Source organism: Fusarium oxysporum, chromosome VIII (assembly GCF_013085055.1).
Source record: "Fusarium oxysporum Fo47 chromosome VIII, complete sequence".
NCBI lineage: Eukaryota > Fungi > Ascomycota > Sordariomycetes > Hypocreales > Nectriaceae > Fusarium > Fusarium oxysporum.
Window position 1 is genome coordinate 1,242,456 of NC_072847.1, and position 17,147 is coordinate 1,259,602.

Sequence of the window (17,147 nt, forward strand, 5' to 3'; positions counted from 1 at the left end):
CAACAGCCGCAGTTCATTCACTCGTTTCTTCGCCTCCATCTCTCTTTTGAAGCTATTCTAGTTTCAGTACTGTCGTTTACGTCCCATTACACTATATAATACCCTCTTCAAAAATGCGTTTCTCTGTCCTCGCTACCTGCGCCGGCCTGCTGCAGCTTGCCGCTGCCGCTGTCCCTGTCGGCGTCGCCATCACCAAGTGCACTGTCGACAGAAACATCGCCCTCACTTTCGACGATGGTCCTTTCGCCTACACCAACGAGCTTCTCGACCAGCTCAAGAAATACGGCTACAAGGCTACCTTCTTCATGAACGGCGAGAACTGGGCCAACATCAACGACTACGCTGCTACCGTCAAGCGTGTCGTTGCTGAGGGTCACCAGCTCGGCTCTCACACGTATGTTTCATCATTGATATATGCTGTGTGACAGTTCGTATATGCTAACACTCACACAGTTACAGCCATCCCGACCTTGCTACCATTAGCAACGCCAATGTCCGAACCCAGATGACTCGTCTGGAGGCTGAGTTCCTCAAGATCGTTGGAAAGTGGCCCACGTACATGCGACCCCCTTACTTCAGCTACAACGCCAACACCCTCTCCGTCATGAAGACTCTCGGATACCACGTCATCAATGCTGATGTCGACTCTCTTGACTGGGAGTACAACACCCCGGCTGAGACCAACACTGCACTCAACCTCTTCAAGAAGGGTATCACCAACGGTGGATCCATTGCTCTCTTCCACGATGTCCACGAGAACACTGTCCGCAACCTCATCCCCAAGGTCCTTGACGCCGTCAAGCGCAGCACCCGCATTCGTGAGTATTCTATTTGAGCATTATTCTTTGTCACAACTAACCTTTTAATAGCTGTTACTGTTGGCCAGTGCCTTGGTGACCCCGCTGCCAACTGGTACAAGACCACCAAGCGTACCAAGCGTGACTTTGAGGATGATGAGGAGGTTGAGGATGAGAAGACCGTTGATGAGCGCTCTCTGTCCGAGTACATTGAGCGATCTCGTTTCCGCCGTCACGCTCACCACGCTTAAGCGCCTTTTGTCTACCGTTTCTTTGATGTGACTACGATTTATTGGATACATCATTGGAAAGAACTGCACTGCTCATATCTCATTTAATATCGCATATAGACAATAGACATGTCTCTATAATATACGGCCTCACTATTAATTGTTCTTTCTTTTATCGTGATAACACCACAGACTGAAGTGAACGCCTCAAATAAAGGTCCATTTAAGCATATCTTGACGAGAGTTTAAAGTCTTACACGCGATAGGTCCACTCCCACTAACACCCTACCATTGTGGCATCCTTCGCGAGTCAGCAATGCAGAAGCTTGGACTTTTTGATGCTTATCTCTTGATTGCATCACGAGATCATCGCGATTACTGGCCAAGATGCAAGATACGAAAAACAATGCGCTGTCAGCCATTGCAGCCCAATTATCCCTGGACCCTGACATGCAAAGTATACGAGCATTGGCGAAGCAGTGAGATTCACTCAGCTTATGCCGAGATAGATACCAAGTCAATTGACTTCGCTAAGCAAACGGATCTTTTGTAAGTTCTTTTTATCACTAGTCGGCTGTTACTTGTTTAAGATATCGATGGACGATCGTTGCGATGTCTTCGTGGGGGCGAAAGGTGTCGCGTCAACGCTTGCTGTTGCCTAATGCCTATTCTCTCATCCAGTGACAAGAGGTTTTTGGAGCATTTCCTGTGAGATCGCGTCATTGTCATGGCAGTAAATATGTGGTTCGTTTGCAGATCGGACTTAGCCTTACTTGGTGAACAAAGTTTGCTGACTTGGGCGGGCTCTCAGATGATCTTCATTGTCCCCGTTGAAGTAGTTACTGAGTCCATCCCAAATGCCTAGATGTATCAGATCACCTCTCGCGTCCATAGCTACGGGAGAAATGGCATAGCTAAGATCGACTTGATGACCAGCCAGAAGATTTTGCATCGTAGGTCCTCCAAGTTGGGTTTTGGCCAATGTTCAAGAGGCAAGTCTCACAGCATCAACCACTCTGTTATCGTGACTTATGAATCACTTGATCTAGGAAGAGTTATGATATATTGGCCATATAAATCAGGCTAACAAGCTGTCAGAATTTTGAATGTGTTAAGACGTGTTGCTGGGCTTCAGAGTATCACCATGGTCCTCAGTGAAGGTTATGATCGTAAATCTTTTGATTTTAGCTCCATTGGCCTCTCACTTTTTCGTAAGAAATATCATGCTGAGATCAATTGTAGTTTACCACAGCCTGATAGCCTCAAGTCTTGAGATGCTCTGGGTGATTCCAAGCAAAGAGTCATAGATTCTCTCCGGGCTGTTCAAGATCACATACGGCCATGAAGCCGAAAGGCAGAGGGATGACTAACAATCAAACACATAATGGGTCAATGGTACGAGTTTGGACCCTTTGAAGCTTGGCATGGTCTGGAAGGCCTCCAACACTTGCCACGCAAATTCATCTGCCGAAGGCCACTACATCCAATATGGAAGTCTAGGAGAATAGCAGTAATATGGAAGAACCAGCGTGCACCAATCTCAACTCAAGCCAGACAGCGTTAGCTACATTAATCAGCACCTCATCACGGATAAATACAAGCCATCCCACTGGTAACCTCATGACGGAGAAGCCATGAGTTCGGCGACGGGAGTCTTGGCATTTTATCTACCGAATCTCAGCATCCCCTGTCCAGTAGGCGAAAGCCGTACGGAGTGCGAATAGAGGCTTAGACCTGAGAGCATTACAAAAGACTTTCAAATTCATCTGCCAAGACTTGCCCCGAGTCAAGACATGCATAAATGCATCTGACACAATTATCACTAGACCCTGGCATTTTAAGCATATTCTGCCCTGAAACATCATAAACTCTAACTAAGGGGCGTCTCGTCCCTTGATCCTGGTAAAAATATATAACGTAACATGGACGCCCTGACGCGCTGTCTGTCAACTGAACTTTATTCAGCACTTGTCTCGCATGCTATCATGAGTCTATTTAATAGAAATGCAGGTGCCCTTGTATTTGGTGACACGGCAGTTTCGTGTCTGAGACAGCCGGATTTGCGAATGACCCGAACTCCCGTTTTCGGAATATGAGAGCGGCACAGAAGGGATAATCGATGGATAAATGCAAGGCTCCGAGATATTGCTATTAACCTTTTGAGGCCTGGAGATGGATGATTATATAGTGTTATATGGTACTGTAAAGAAGTTTGTATCTTTTGAAGGCGTGCCTCATCGTGCTTCCTGAGTATTCGTTGCAGCTGGTGTTGGATCTCGTTAACGTATCTAAAGCTCTGTCTTTGGTTTGGGGAGTATTCCCTATTGAAAATTTGATCATCTAGAGCTTTCGACGTCACTTGATGCGCATCGCCACACTGCTTCTATCGAGATATGATGTATTACATGCAATCGCAAATGATGTTCGAACTCAATTCCCAAACCAGATTTGTGCTAAGATGTTGCCTATTTAGGTGGAAGTCGATGGAGTTGGTTGAAAGGATATGGCATAGATAGGCCCCTTGTCTATTATACTTATCGTGTAATATGTTTTTAATAGAGGGTCATCATCATGCTGTGGAATGCTGATTATACCATGGCCATGCCGCCTGGGTTCGTTGATTACCAATGCCATGATGGTTTTTAAAAGCAGGCGGCTGATTGTCAGTAAGAAGGAAGAAACGACGACAATGCCTTCTTCAATCTTTTTCTTCCTATTTACCAAGAGGTTATGGAGGTATTTTTCGGCCTGCCCAACGCTATGATACCAAGGTTGATATTAGTTGGCCGAGGCCTGGCTTATTTGCTTGAAAGCTCGGGGATATAAAGATATCAGAAGACACAAAAGTATTGAACACACTGGCGTAGGAAGGAAGTACTTAGACGAGACACGCACTCCCCTCCTAAAAACTATCAATGTAGTAGATGAGTATAGATAAGAATCCATCCATGAAAGACCATAAGGAATAGAGGACTGCCAACGCGAAGAACCTGGGCGACTAGGAAGGCAAGAGAACCTAAGACCTGTATCCTGAGTGATGAAAATAGTTAGGCAAGTTTTATGTATATCAGTAAGCCTTTAGACCAGTTAATTTTAGCGCTCTATTTTGTCGTCAGAAGTTTTATTTCCCCCCGAGGGGCGGTTCCTAGTTGGTAAAAGAGCTCCCCATGACAGGGCTCTTATAAATACTGTCTGCCCAGAACCTATCAGAGGCATCGGCCTGGGGAAAATCCTCACGGTGTTTCCCTTTTGTCTTGGGTGGGCTCTGTCAATAGGTGCTTCTGACTTACATACGCTATGGCTCTGAAGGGTAATGAATCTTATGGCAAGATCGTGAGGAATTACATTGTCCTTGAGTTATTCTTTTTTTTTCTTCCCCCATATTATAGGTTTCGTCCCATTCTGAGAGGATAACTTGGAAATATGTGCTAGCTAACCACTCGTAGGGAGAAATATCCTACATTCAGCAGGAGACAATGTATGAGTTTGAAAAAGTTGTTGAGAATTTCGTCTTCAGAGCACGGGGTTTGGCCTTCTAGATATGCTACAGGCCATATATAAATATGCTGCAGCGGATAAATTTAGAGCCCCAGTGAATTTTTGACAGTGATGCTGTTCTTTCGATTCAAGCTGAAAACAACAGATCTACTCGTTTACGGGGTGCAATGAGGACGAGATGGTTAGGTACTATAGCTTGTTTACTTTGCCCGGAAGACATGTAATATTTAATAACTCATAAATTGAAGGCATGACTACATCTTGACAGCCATTGTACTGGAGTATGCTACCAGCTGGTCGTTGTGGTGTTGATCGGCTCGCCTATGACGGGATCTCGGTGACATGCTGTCGATACGCCGGACAAAAGACGGGAATGAAGAGAGGATGAGATTTTCAGTGGCGTCACTGGGTCACGGGGAGCTCGTGCAAGTCTCGACCCTTGGCGTGGGTGGAATCGACGATTAGTGGCGGAAGTCGGAGGGAAGAGGCCGCGCGACGGACCGAGAGCGAAGAATGATCGTGTGTGTGTGTTTATAACGAACGGGGAGTTGAGAGAATTATGATAAATGGATGTAAGGAGCTGTACTACTGTTGTCTAGGGTCTCTGATGCTTAAGAATACTTCTCCTCATAGATTCTACCTCGAGGAAATATCATAAGTTTGTTTACAAGTGACGGCTGTCGAACCGAACATCATGATAGTGAATTCTCTGATTCTGATGTACGTAATTAGCCCATGCCTTCGACCCTTGTTCTGGATGTCGGGGAGGTCGGGGAGTTGTCGAGGCCCTTGATGGATCCGATGACCCTCAACGCCAATGAATGTAGCCGATGACCGATGGCCGATAATCCGTCCGTCTCCATATAATTTTGGAGGGGACTCCCTAAGAAACCGTCATCAAGACCCTTTCTTTATCTGGGGAATGCAGGAGGATAAAGCAATCACTTATGGAGACTATAGGAGAATGAGGTCAGAGTATTTTCAGTGTCTCGATTTCATCAGAAATCCAATATATCATCAGATTCATTACGTGCAAAGTCCCCGTTTATACACCGACGTCCCGACACCCGTGATCAGAAATCTCCACTTGGAACCTAGACGAAAAACCACACGGCGACTACCGACAACCGTGAGAAATGGCCACCCCGGCGGCCGTCTTGGAGCGCATCCGCGGCCTGCTCATGGTCAAGGGGGCGCCCAACGAGTCACGACCAATTTTCCGTTCCCTTCTTCCCTAGAGACATCAATTGACGACCCGCAACTGTCAATCTCCCCGTCGCTTCAACCTCCAAAATCAAAAAGAGAGGACTGCTTAAGCCGACGACCCGAAAGCCAAAGGACAGAGAGTTCAGTCATGACAAAGTCAAAGGCTTCATCTCCCGGGTCATCGGCTTCCGCTTCGGCCACCCGCCGACAACACGCAACTGCCAGGCCGGGAAAGGCCAGGTCTTTGGCTTGTCGACAGTGTCGCGATCGTAAAATTCGCTGTGACGGTGCACGACCTGTTTGCGATTCGTGTTCTAGACGCGGTCTCTGTGCTGATCAGTGTGTCTATCCTGAGATTGAGCATGAAGGCTCCATCGCTTCGTCGCGGAGGTGAGTTTGAGCCATAATCATCATCGTCAGACCATTATAGATAAGATACTAAACTGAATGATAGCTACATCCGTGCTCTCCAGAAGCGAGTGCAGGAGCTTGAGGAGAAGGAGAAGCAGCTAGTAAGTCTTTTTATACCAAGTACCTTACTCATATTCCCTACGCTCAGGACATTCACTCATACGCCCTCTAGGAATTAGTAGCTCACGGCCACAATGCTTTCGTCGCTACGACGCCTGCACATGAGGAATGGAGAAAACTATCTACTTCGCCCAGTGTTGTGTCTGAGCGTATAGCAAGACCTCCAAGACATGTTGATCATGCTCTTCCTCCAATTCATACCGACTCTGGCTATTCTTTGCCCAGCTTCTCTTCCAGAGCTGGTTCACTACCAGTAGTTCATGAACCAGCCAGCTACTACTCGCGCCCGCATCATCTTATGGGAGCTAGTCCACCATTGACCGATGATCTCGAAGATGCTGCTCCAGCCAAGCCTTCGTCTTTCGGCTCCTATTCTTCCAACGTCAAGGCAGCTTTGATGCTCCAGAAGATCACCCTTCCTCCAGCAGACCTCATGGATGAGTTATTAGCAGAGTATTTCAACATTGACTGGATCACCATGCCTGTTATCCATCGACCATCCTTCTACCAACGATATCATCGCCTCATCGCTGTTGCAAACTCTCGCTACCGCCGTGACATACCCCTCGAGGAAGCCACCGAACTCGCAGCCACCTACTCTCTCCTTTTAGGAATGCTAGCCATTGGCCAGCTTGCCAAAACCTCGATTACAGAATCCGTCGAGTCGCACGCATCTCACGCCTTCGAATTTCACCAGCAAGCCAAGACTCTTCTCCTCGTCGATCTACTATCCGTGTCATCTCTTCCCGTCGTCCAGGCTTTGATTGTTCATGCTCGATTCTTGCGACGAGCAGGTGCGGTTCAGGAGACTTGGATGTTGACTGGCATGGCTCTTCGACTTGCAGAAGGTCTCATGCTTCATGTTGATCTCCCGGGAAAGGCACAGGCTGAACGCGAGGAACGGAGAAGGGCGTGGTGTGCTTGTGCTCTGCTTGTCAGGATACAGAATTCCCCTGGAAGCCAGACAAACCCAACATTTGGCACATTGCCTCAGGAAATCGACGACGAGTATCTTGAGGCCTTCCCTCACAACCCCGACCGAGTTCAACCTTGCGATACCCCTTCACGACTGTCTTTCTTCAACCAAACCTTGAAACTGTACGACGATATTCTTCAGCCTATTCAAGACTCTGTCAACCACGAAACGGGGTCTGTTAGAGAACCAGTCTCTAATATTCTATCCGATGCACTGAAGTTGGACTGTGATTTGGAGGAATGGCATGCTGCTATACCTGAGCATCTGCGCGTCAAGTTCCCCTGTACACAGCCCGAGGCAGTTTTCCGCCGCCAAGCTACTCTGTTGCGCATGAGGTATGTTGATCAACTCCATGTCGAGACGTGAGAAGCTAACAAATTATAGATATCTTGAGACCAAGGCATTGATCCCCCGAGTAGCGATCATGAAGCTTATAAGCAGCAACGCAACACAGCCAACTTCGATAATGGCAAAATCAATGCTCGCAGGACTATTCGAGTCGTGTTATGCTGCAAGCGTGGAGCTGGAAGATATCATGGCCCGCGAGAGGAGATTGGTGACTTTTGATGGTCCTCCCGAGAGTCATTCTGCTATTGGTAAGTCAAGACATCTTTCTACTACAATATTTATTCTAACTCTCATCAGCCCTTAGCATAATTGGCATGACTCTCTCCGTCTTAGTCCAACATCCTCTCTTCAGAGACATAATCACCAACCCCGCCCCTGTAACCGAGGAAGCCACACGATACCTCACAACAGCCAAGCAATACACAACTTCAACACACCCGCTCGCCGAGCGTTTTGTTCATACTCTCGAGTCCGCCTTACATCCTCCATCTCGATGTGTTTCTCCCCGCGGTGTCTTGGACCCTGCCTTGGAACCCAAAACTGTTGGGCCTGTGCTGTCGAATTTGACAGAGGCTCCTGGGGCTGTGGAGATGGCTCTGCTTGAGGCTTGGTATATGAGGAGGCAGGATCTCGCATCTTGCGGTATCCCTGTTACGGAAATTGTTTCTTTGTGGTGATTAGTTATATTTACAGATATATATGGGATTGGAAAAGGAATAGGCGTTTTTATCTAGCTAGCGAGATACCCCAGCATGAATTAATGGAATGACTGTTATATTGAGTCTCGATACAATTGTCTTTGGTGTTCTGTTCTTGTTGTGGCTGCCGCTGGTGGCCGTGGCCAACAGGCCGGTATATATGGCCGGTGCGACTTTTCCAGGAACTGCGCATTTCAAGGGTTTTCGGTCTACCCCGGGGGCATTCTATGTAAGGAAATAATTGTATGTGCCTCCATAGATCACATCACAACAACCCTGCTAGCTAGGAGCTGAGACATCTTGTTATGCAGTTGGTCGACATTTTACAAGGGTCAACCAACAACTTGAGAAAAGAGACAACAGAAAGAGGAATACGGGCCCGTTTTCTGGAGATGTAACTCCACCACAATAGCAGGGCGCAGCAGATCACCATATAACAGAAGACAAAAACTGTTGAATTTGGAGACCAGATCTGATAGGTACCTACAAGGCAGAATCTCAGTCTCAATTGGTTCAGATTCGCACATTAATTTAGGCTGGTGTTTCGGTGAATGCAGCATCCCGCTTCAAGTCCATCTATGCCTGGTCTCAAGGCCGCAGATTGCGCCATCACATTCAATGGCATGGATAAGGTAGAAGTAGCATAGCCTTCTAAAGGCTCCTTAACTGTATTAAATAGAAATATCGAAATAGCTGGGCCTTGGTGCAGGGCCTGTAGTGAGGTGATGGCCACTCACGACTGGCAGCCACTGCAAGTAACCGACAGTCCCTGGATTCCTGTCCGTGAGTGATTCGCAGGCAAAGGTGTACTCAAGCGTATAAATTCTCTTCTCTCCCCTGGCTAATTTGTTTTCCTTCTTCTTCTTCTTCTTCTTCTTCCATCGTCAAATCCATACGGCGATAATATCTCTCCTCATCCCAAGCCATCGACACGTCAAGCGACATACAAGAGATACTCTTCCGAAGTACTTCATTTTGTCACGATGACTACCGCTAAGGCAGTCAAGTCCGAGCAAGGGCTCGGCAATCGAGCCCTCTTGGACAAGATGGACAAGCTGCGAGAGCTAGGCATCTCCAACATGGTGCCTCTCCCTCAGGTATGTCTCCTATATCATCTCGCGCCAGATACTCTCAGCTAACGCTCATATAGATGGTTGTCGTTGGTGACCAGAGTGCTGGAAAGTCCAGTGTACTCGAGTCTCTCACTGGCTTTCATTTCCCTCGCTCCGTGACTCTCTGCACTCGCCATGCAACAGAGATCATCTGTCGTCGTGAGGAAACGGAGAGCATCGTTGTCTCTATCCATGCTGTCGATGCAGATGAAGAGCAAGCAAAGGCATTTCATCGCACTGCCACGAACCTCGATGCCGAGGAGTTTGCCCAGATCTTCAAAGATGTAAGTAACATATTCTCATCACTTATCGCATCGCCTAACGTAGTATTGATAGGCTGCCAAAGTTATGGGTATCAAGTCAGAGTCTGGTGATGGCTCTACTGGCTCTGCCTTCAGTCGCGATGTTCTCCGCGTCGAGATCAGTGGCCCCAACGAAGATCACTTGACCGTCATCGATGTTCCCGGAATGTTTGAGAACGTCACTCCTGGCGTCACTACCAAGGAGGATATTGAGCTCGTCAAGAACATGGTGCAAAAGTACATCCAAGAGTCACGCACTATCATCCTCGCTGTCGTCCCTTGTAACGGCGACATCGCAAACCAAAAGATTCTCACTTACGCAAAGGAAGTTGATCCTGAGGGTAAGCGAACTCTCGGTGTTCTCACAAAGCCTGACTTGGCTGTCGAGGAGGCTACGAAGGCTGTTGTGGTGGACCTCGTTCGTGGAAAGCGAAGAGATCTTCAGCTTGGATACTGCGTTGTGAAGAACCGAAGTGCCGATGACAGTTCTTCCAGTGCTGAGGAGCGAACTCGCGCTGAGAAGGAGTTTTTCTCCAAGGCGCCTTGGACTAAGCTATCCCCTGACAGACTTGGTATCCCGGCGCTCAAGGTCCGTGTTCAACAGCTCCTCATGGACCGAACCAAGAGCGAGTTCCCCAAGGTTCGTGGGGACCTTGCGACTATTCTCAAAGAAACTGAAACACTTCTCAAAGACATGGGTCAGTCACGCAGCACTACTGAGCAGCAGCGTATCTATATCGGACAGATTGCTGCTCAGTTCACTCGTATCAAGCACTGTGGTCTTGATGGACAGTACAGCCGCGAGAATCTCTTCGACACTGGCACAGATCTAAAGCTCATTACCCGAATTCGCGAAATCAATGAGGAGTTCGCGAAGTCTGTCTATGACTGGGGCGAGACACGAAAGTTCCATCGTCCTAGCGACAAAGAGGTGACCCCAGCCCCTAGCGAGGAAGACGAAGCCTCAGAGGAAGCAAAGGCCGAGCCTACCGACGATCGTTATGGTTTGTACCGCCGTGGTATCTCTTTTGACATCCCTGCTTTGGGAGAACAAGAGCTGGAGGATGGCGTTCTTCATGATGCATTCGAGTGGCCGGAGTCGAACGAAGAGGATATCATGCAGTATATTGAGAGGGAGTGGCTTTCTTCCCGTGCTTATGAACTCGGCACTGTAAGTATTGTCTTTTCCTGCCGCTTGCCTGGATGAATGTTCTGACTTATCTCTTAGTTCGGTGGTGAGATGCTACCCAAGAACTTCAAAGAGCAATCCAAGAAGTGGTCTGGCATGGCCCGAGCCCATATCGCCAATGCCATTCTCATCGTGCATCACTTTATCAGCAAGGTCCTTGACAGCTGCTGTCCCGACCCGGTTATTCGCGAAGAACTCTGGAATTTCCTCATCGATGACCTGCAGACTCGGTACAAGCGTGCAGTTAACCACACCGAATTCCTCTTGAAGGTCGAGTTCGAAGGCCGCAGCATCACCTACAACCCCTCTTTTGGCAACAACCTAGCTGAGAATAGATCAAAAGGGGAAGATCTGGGTGAGCTGGTCGAGAAGACTACACAAACTGCCTTGCAACTGTGTTACGAAACAAATATTGAAGTTGCCAAACATGTTCGTAACGCTGTCGAGGGTAGACCCAAGCCTACCAACCTGGCCACCATCTGCCAGGACATTCACGATGTTCTTTTGACCTACTATGACATCGCCCGCAGTCGCTTCGTCGATGTTGTCTGCCGACAAGTCATCGACTTCTTTCTCCTCGACGACACCGATGGCCCCCTCACCGTTCTGTCCGACCAAGTCGTGTTCCACATGACACCTGAGCAGCTCGAGGCTATTGCCGGCGAAGATATGCTCAGTCGAGATCGTCGTGAGAAGTTGACCCGTGATGTGGCCAACTTGAAGGAAGCGCTCAAGATTCTCCGTGGATGACCTTTTGGTAGACTAGACAAAGTTATTGGTCTTTCATTGTGTCTGAGAAGGGTTAGAGGGAGGGGGGGGGGGTAGACCGCCTTGTTAGACTTCGAGAGAATTGGGATAGTATTGAGGTTCTCATAGATGGTCTGGCAGAAGAAGTTTTTTGTAAGAAGCTTGTAATAATAGACTGTGAAATCGAACATCAGCCTTGTTAGCATGAAGTACCAGTTGCTGTTTCCATACGTATCCTCGTAGACTCGTTGATAATTGACAAGCACGGTATCGTAAGCTTTAGAAGTTTCACAATCATCATCCATACTCAGTTGGATTGCCAAAGTCTGCAGCTCATAAATTGGGGATTCTTTGTATTCGTTATTCATTCGTACAAGTTGCGAAGCACTTCTGCTCCCAAGCCTCCAAATGTCGATGTTCAACTCGACAACCATGCAAAAACAAACATCTAAGGTATCATAGTCTAAATTTCATTATTCCACCAACGCCAGAGATATGCGAATCATGCGAACGACACCAATTTTGTCAATCCAGGTCATTTCGTCAAGAGACTTCCAACATCCTGCAGCTGGACCGAGTTCAACAGCGGAGGTGGTCCTCCTCTATCTATTCGTCCCCAGCCAGCTCCCCAAGTCGGCGGTGGCTGTGGAGGAGTAGACGAAGATGCAGGGGGGCCTGCTGGGAATATTTCATCCTCTCCTGTACCAGAGCTTCGAGTGCTCAAAGCGATATCTGTACCGCTGCTCGACTTGGCCTTGCGGTGTCTTCTCCAGATGCGAGGTTTTCGAAGTCGGGATGTCTCCGCCATGAGTTCCGGTGAGGTCATGATACCAACACGGTCACTCTTTCGGAAGTGACTCATTCTGGATCTAGGATACGAGAATCCTGCGGGTTGACCACCGACAAAGGGGTTCCAAGCCCTGAGCTTTGGTGACCCAAGACTGATACTACCATTGCATCCAGAATTGTAGCTTGTGCGGGGTTCTCCAGAAAGCTCCTCCAAAGTCATGCCCTTGGTCTCAGGAATCAACAAGGACACCAGAGTACCAAACAACATGAAAAGGGCAAAGAGTTGGAGCAGTCGGTGCATGTTTGGTGAACAATCGGTGCCTTTACAACTCTCGGGGGATCCCTGTCGCACCATAGGGATGCTGATGCCCTGCGCAATAATTGCGCCTATTTTGCCCATGGCAGCCGAGATGCCATGGCCGGTCGATCGATATCGGGTAGGGAAACATTCGCCAGGAACGATGAAAGTGGTCGTGTTAGGGCCAGCATTGAAGAGAAACTGGCCTACAATATAGAGCGCAAGCAAACCCCCCTGTGACAGGCTCTTGTAAGCAAAGCCGAGGATACAGAAGATAATGGTGAGCAGAAGAAATCCGAAAACCTGTAACGGCTTGCGGCCAAAGGTGTCGACGCTAAGAATGGCAGTCCAGTAGCCAGGAAGCGATCCAGCACATGTCAAAATGATCATTCCGACAGCTTGGTTGTGAAGCTTTTCAAAAAGGGAGTTGCCAGCACCGTAGCCCACAGCTTGAAGGACAAAGGTATTATTAAGGCCAAGACCATAGAAAGCGAGGTCCTTTATAGAAGTTAGCAGGAGTTAAGCAATGTCTGACAATAGCACTTACCAAAAAGAACCAGGACAAGGTTGTGCCTAATAGCATCTTGAAATTGGCCCATTGGCGGAAGAAGGAAATAAGATCAGACCAGGAAGCACGAGGGACGTCAAGGCTACGTCCAGCTACGCGCTTACTCCTGACTTGATGAACAACGTCAAAGGAACCCTTAGACTTGCTGGCAACGTATGCTTTAATGTCGGCATCGGCTTTCTCGACGTCGTGCTCAACATCAAAGGTATATCGAGGAGTTTCCGGGATAGTGATACGGTAATAGAGGGCGGCACAAGCAGGTATGGCACCCACTCCAACAATAATTCGCCATGCTCGGTCAGCGGCCAATCGACACTCGAAACCGCATTGGCTTTCATCAGCAGCACCGATAAAAGCGTCCTTGAAAGCAACAGTAGTGATTAGGGCAACAATAGCAGCTGCGAGCTGTCCAAGTCCCTGCATAGAGAAGACAGCAGCAACCATAGCGCCGCGCCACCTTGTCGGGGCGAACCTAGCGGGATCTCAGTCAGCTTGAATTGATCAGGGCGTATCAGGGCGTATCAGGGCGATTGGTATGAACTAAACCCCAGCCACAAAGTCTGAGTGGCAACATGACAGCGAGGACACTTACTCGGAGGTAATGACACTTGAGAGCGGGTAGTCGCCGCCAATTCCAATACCCTGGATATAGTCAGGAAATGCTGCGAAACGTAAAATTTTTGCCGACTTACCATGATGATGCGCCAAAAGATTAGGAGACCTGTCGATCCCATTGCAGGGCTAGAGGAGATGAGAGCGCAGCAAAGCGTCGCTAGGATGATAATACCCAATTCGACACCATACATACGGCGGCGGCCAAAACCACTATTTGAGTTGTCAGCACATTCATGTCCAAGATATGATCAAGTTAGTCGGTGTAGACAGGTGGTACTAACTCTGCTAGCCATCCAAAGACGATCATTCCCACTACGATTCCAGCACTCGTAGAGGCTTTGAAAGCCTGGTTAACTCGGTCAGGTAGGTACCCATCATTGCCACTGAAGCCGTTCTGAGGATTAGGGTCACCCCAAAAGACAACTCCAAGTAGTATCGTGATGAGGTTGATGGCAAAAATATCGTAAGAGTCAAGGAAGAAACCAACACCTGCCACTAATACGGCTCGGACGTCTAATTTGGTCAGCATGAGCTTCAACAATAACCGGTAAGAAAAAGCTCTGAATCACATACGGTATGCACCAAAGGGGACTTTATCAATCTCAGATAAAGCAAGGCGGCGGCGAAGATTTGGGTCGGGGATGTGAGAGAAGTCGTTGAAGAAGTTGTGAAAAGCGTTATTACCACCCCAAGTGCGATCCTGCTGAGAGCCTGATGCCGGGGGAGGCAGCATGTCTTCGTCGTAGTCTGGCATTTTCAAGTTGAAGGCGAGTAAATATCAGGAGCGATGATATCCGTAATCGACGACATGGGTTGTTCTGTATGGGGACGCTTCGGGATGAGTTTCGCGATACCGATCTCCACCTCTTCGGGTGCTGCTCCGTTAAGAGATCAGGAATGCATAGAATCAAGACTCTGAATCTTTGTGATTTTCGCAGCAATTGATCCAACTCTTGCAAGTTATTTCCAGCCCAGTCTGATCAATCCAATACTATCGTCGTTTCCCCAAATTATGGTTCGTGGTTGTCGAGTCGAGTTGTTCACCTCACTTCGAAGATGATAGCCGCTCGAGGCGATGTTCCAATATGAAGGCCAAAACGTAACTTCCTTCTAATCCAATACCCCCAAATTAATCGACGATGATTTATCGAGGGCAAGATAGACTTGTTCTACAGTTCAAGTTCGACATCGAATACCATGGATCGGGGTTTCGGTGTAGTTGACCGTCGGAGTATGCGGGTTCGTAGGTGTCAAGGGGATGCGATAGTTGGTGATGCAGGTTAAGATAAGGCAAGGCCCTAGCAATGTACAGAGAAGAAGAGGTAATAGAATGAACAAAATATTACGATCTCACCAACAACAACGATGATAGATGAAATGGGGAAGTGAGAGGATTCCTGACGGGTCCAGACAGTTGGGATTGATAGAGAATACGGCCGGATATAGCGTGCGAGGCCGTGCTTGTCAAGGCACAGTACCTTCCTTGTAGCGGATGGGGGATGCCCTGGGTGATGGATGGATGGGTGGTGATTTTGAGGCAGGTGCAATGGTGGAGACGCATCTGCGCACGCCTTCCATAATGGAATCTCCGGCCAAGCCACTGCCCACAGTGGAAGCCGAGGAAGAAGCAAGATGGAAAGTCCACTGCACACCCACTCGAGTCTCCCCGAGCCAGTAAGAGTTGAGCATTGGATGCAGACCACTGAGATGAATGGAACACCAAGTTGCCCATGCTTTTAGAGAGCCCACAAGGCCCGCCTTGTTCGAAGCAGGTCATTCTGTTAACCACCTCCTCCTTCGAGCATAGTATATGAGTCCATACAGGAAAAAGGTCCAGCTCTAGAGAAGTCGATAGTCTATCCTGCCCAGGTGAATCTCAGCCCAGGGTTTCATACTCAGCTAGACCCCGTCACTCCAGACTCAAGAGACTCCCTTTTCAAGCAGATGCACCCTTGCTCACCCCCTGCAATCCACTAAATCAGCAGAGCCAATTGGAAAGCATCGGAGGTCAGTGGCCAAACTCGCCCTGGTGGAGAGCATTCGAACCTAACGCCCGCGTCTTACACTGAGATGGCTGCCCCCCACTTGAAAGAACAGGGTCGTTTTTGTAGTGAGTTTTTGGGTGTGGTGAGACTTGGGATGTCATATACAGAGTCTATTCAATAAGAGGCTTGCATGTCAAAGAGGCTATTTCGTGATTATTATTACGCAGGGACATCTCGACCCTGGTTCGCTTGACCTTTTTCAACTCCCAAATTTGACGCCGTGTTACAGAAATTAGATGTGATGCACTCCGTCAGACTTGACTTGTCAGACAAGGAAGACCCCTTGGCCCTTGTTTTTCCAGAACAAATCACTGACAAACCTTGTGCCTAAGGCATCGATCCATGAGGTTTGCTTCTGCTAGGGAGCAAGAAAACTTCTGACGTTAGACTAAGGTGCCAAAATAAACTGACCTAAAGGCTTGCTAAGATATACTCACCTTACCTAAGCTTTTTTATCACTTAGAAAAGATGTCGTAAGTTTTCTTGCCTCCCCTTGCATGGGAAGGCTTCCAGAAGCAATAGAGTCGTTCCATGGGATCCATCATCCGCATCATTCCGCATTGGGCTCACCACTCAATCTCACCGCGGTCACTTGGTCGCAGATCTCGCCGAACGGCAACTTTCATGAATTGACTGACGTTTCTTTCACTTCTATTCACGCCCTTTGATCGACGCGTGTGATGGATGACCTGAATTCGTATAATACATCCGAAGGTATCATCACATCGATGACGATGGATTGAAAAGATCGGCAATGTTGTCTGCATCACACTCACACAACATCGTTATCGAATTTCCCCTCATCTCGTGTCGAGGCCTATCAACACGTGCAGTCCATCAACAACATGATGACAGGAAAAAGCACCGAAACGGGCGTATTCTCTGCTTGCTTGTACGTAAACGCTACACATTGTGCAACCCGCCCAGACAAATACAGTGGGTTTATTCCCTTACACAATCGTAAAAGAGCCTACGGACGGCTTCCGGCATACGACAAGATCACTCCCGACTGGGTCGTGCACGGCTGTCGCATAAAGAAACACGGATAACAGTGTAACACGATAAACGTGACTCTGACTCTGACTTATCCATTACTCAATCATGTGAAACGACACCGGGTTTCCTCTTTCTGATTCTCCAAGAGAAAACAAGACAAGGGGTCCATCTTTTGCACGTTACTTTGTCAGTCAGAGAAACT

The 17,147-nt window shown here is 48.2% G+C and overlaps 4 protein-coding genes across 4 annotated transcripts; 3 read left to right on the forward strand and 1 right to left on the reverse strand.

The window, feature by feature from the left end:
* FOBCDRAFT_263113 (uncharacterized protein) lies at positions 1 to 1,187 on the forward strand. Its single transcript, XM_031188797.3, has 3 exons — positions 1 to 394; positions 454 to 818; positions 870 to 1,187. The coding sequence occupies exons 1-3, from the start codon at positions 114 to 116 to the stop codon at positions 1,046 to 1,048; spliced, it is 825 nt and encodes a 274-aa protein (XP_031036062.1). The 5' UTR covers positions 1 to 113; the 3' UTR covers positions 1,049 to 1,187.
* A 4,495-nt stretch (positions 1,188 to 5,682) lies between these two features.
* On the forward strand, positions 5,683 to 8,374 carry FOBCDRAFT_229085 (uncharacterized protein). Its single transcript, XM_031188794.3, has 5 exons — positions 5,683 to 6,121; positions 6,186 to 6,243; positions 6,315 to 7,573; positions 7,623 to 7,834; positions 7,884 to 8,374. Exons 1-5 carry the CDS (start codon positions 5,880 to 5,882, stop codon positions 8,261 to 8,263), a joined length of 2,151 nt encoding a protein of 716 aa, XP_031036059.2. The 5' UTR covers positions 5,683 to 5,879; the 3' UTR covers positions 8,264 to 8,374.
* An 893-nt stretch (positions 8,375 to 9,267) lies between these two features.
* On the forward strand, positions 9,268 to 11,637 carry FOBCDRAFT_296922 (P-loop containing nucleoside triphosphate hydrolase protein; the record flags this gene model as incomplete). The annotated part of the gene is made up of 4 exons (XM_031188793.2): positions 9,268 to 9,381; positions 9,435 to 9,680; positions 9,733 to 10,869; positions 10,927 to 11,637. 4 exons carry the CDS (start codon positions 9,268 to 9,270, stop codon positions 11,635 to 11,637), a joined length of 2,208 nt encoding a protein of 735 aa, XP_031036058.2.
* A 490-nt stretch (positions 11,638 to 12,127) lies between these two features.
* FOBCDRAFT_47106 (major facilitator superfamily domain-containing protein) lies at positions 12,128 to 14,930 on the reverse strand. The gene is made up of 6 exons (XM_031188790.3): positions 14,478 to 14,930; positions 14,186 to 14,417; positions 13,982 to 14,114; positions 13,882 to 13,931; positions 13,269 to 13,761; positions 12,128 to 13,219 (listed from the first exon to the last, which is right to left on the reverse strand). Exons 1-6 carry the CDS (start codon positions 14,656 to 14,658, stop codon positions 12,170 to 12,172), a joined length of 2,139 nt encoding a protein of 712 aa, XP_031036055.1. The 5' UTR covers positions 14,659 to 14,930; the 3' UTR covers positions 12,128 to 12,169.
* Between the last annotated feature and the right edge of the window lie 2,217 nt (positions 14,931 to 17,147).

What these genes read in the sequence shown, in the direction of transcription:
- FOBCDRAFT_263113 (XM_031188797.3), top strand. Translation starts at nt 114, where the DNA reads ATGCGTTTCTCTGTCCTCGCTACCTGCGCCGGCCTGCTGCAGCTTGCC. An exon ending in CACCAGCTCGGCTCTCACAC is followed by an intron (nt 395 to 453) that starts GTATGTTTCATC and finishes ACACTCACACAG; the next exon opens with TTACAGCCATCCCGACCTTG. An exon ending in CAAGCGCAGCACCCGCATTC is followed by an intron (nt 819 to 869) that starts GTGAGTATTCTA and finishes ACCTTTTAATAG; the next exon opens with CTGTTACTGTTGGCCAGTGC.
- FOBCDRAFT_229085 (XM_031188794.3), top strand. Translation starts at nt 5,880, where the DNA reads ATGACAAAGTCAAAGGCTTCATCTCCCGGGTCATCGGCTTCCGCTTCG. An exon ending in AGGAGAAGGAGAAGCAGCTA is followed by an intron (nt 6,244 to 6,314) that starts GTAAGTCTTTTT and finishes TACGCCCTCTAG; the next exon opens with GAATTAGTAGCTCACGGCCA. An exon ending in GCTACTCTGTTGCGCATGAG is followed by an intron (nt 7,574 to 7,622) that starts GTATGTTGATCA and finishes AACAAATTATAG; the next exon opens with ATATCTTGAGACCAAGGCAT.
- FOBCDRAFT_47106 (XM_031188790.3), bottom strand. Translation starts at nt 14,658, where the DNA reads ATGCCAGACTACGACGAAGACATGCTGCCTCCCCCGGCATCAGGCTCT. An exon ending in AGTCCCCTTTGGTGCATACC is followed by an intron (nt 14,418 to 14,477) that starts GTATGTGATTCA and finishes TGACCAAATTAG; the next exon opens with ACGTCCGAGCCGTATTAGTG. An exon ending in TCTTTTGGCGCATCATCATG is followed by an intron (nt 13,932 to 13,981) that starts GTAAGTCGGCAA and finishes GACTATATCCAG; the next exon opens with GGTATTGGAATTGGCGGCGA.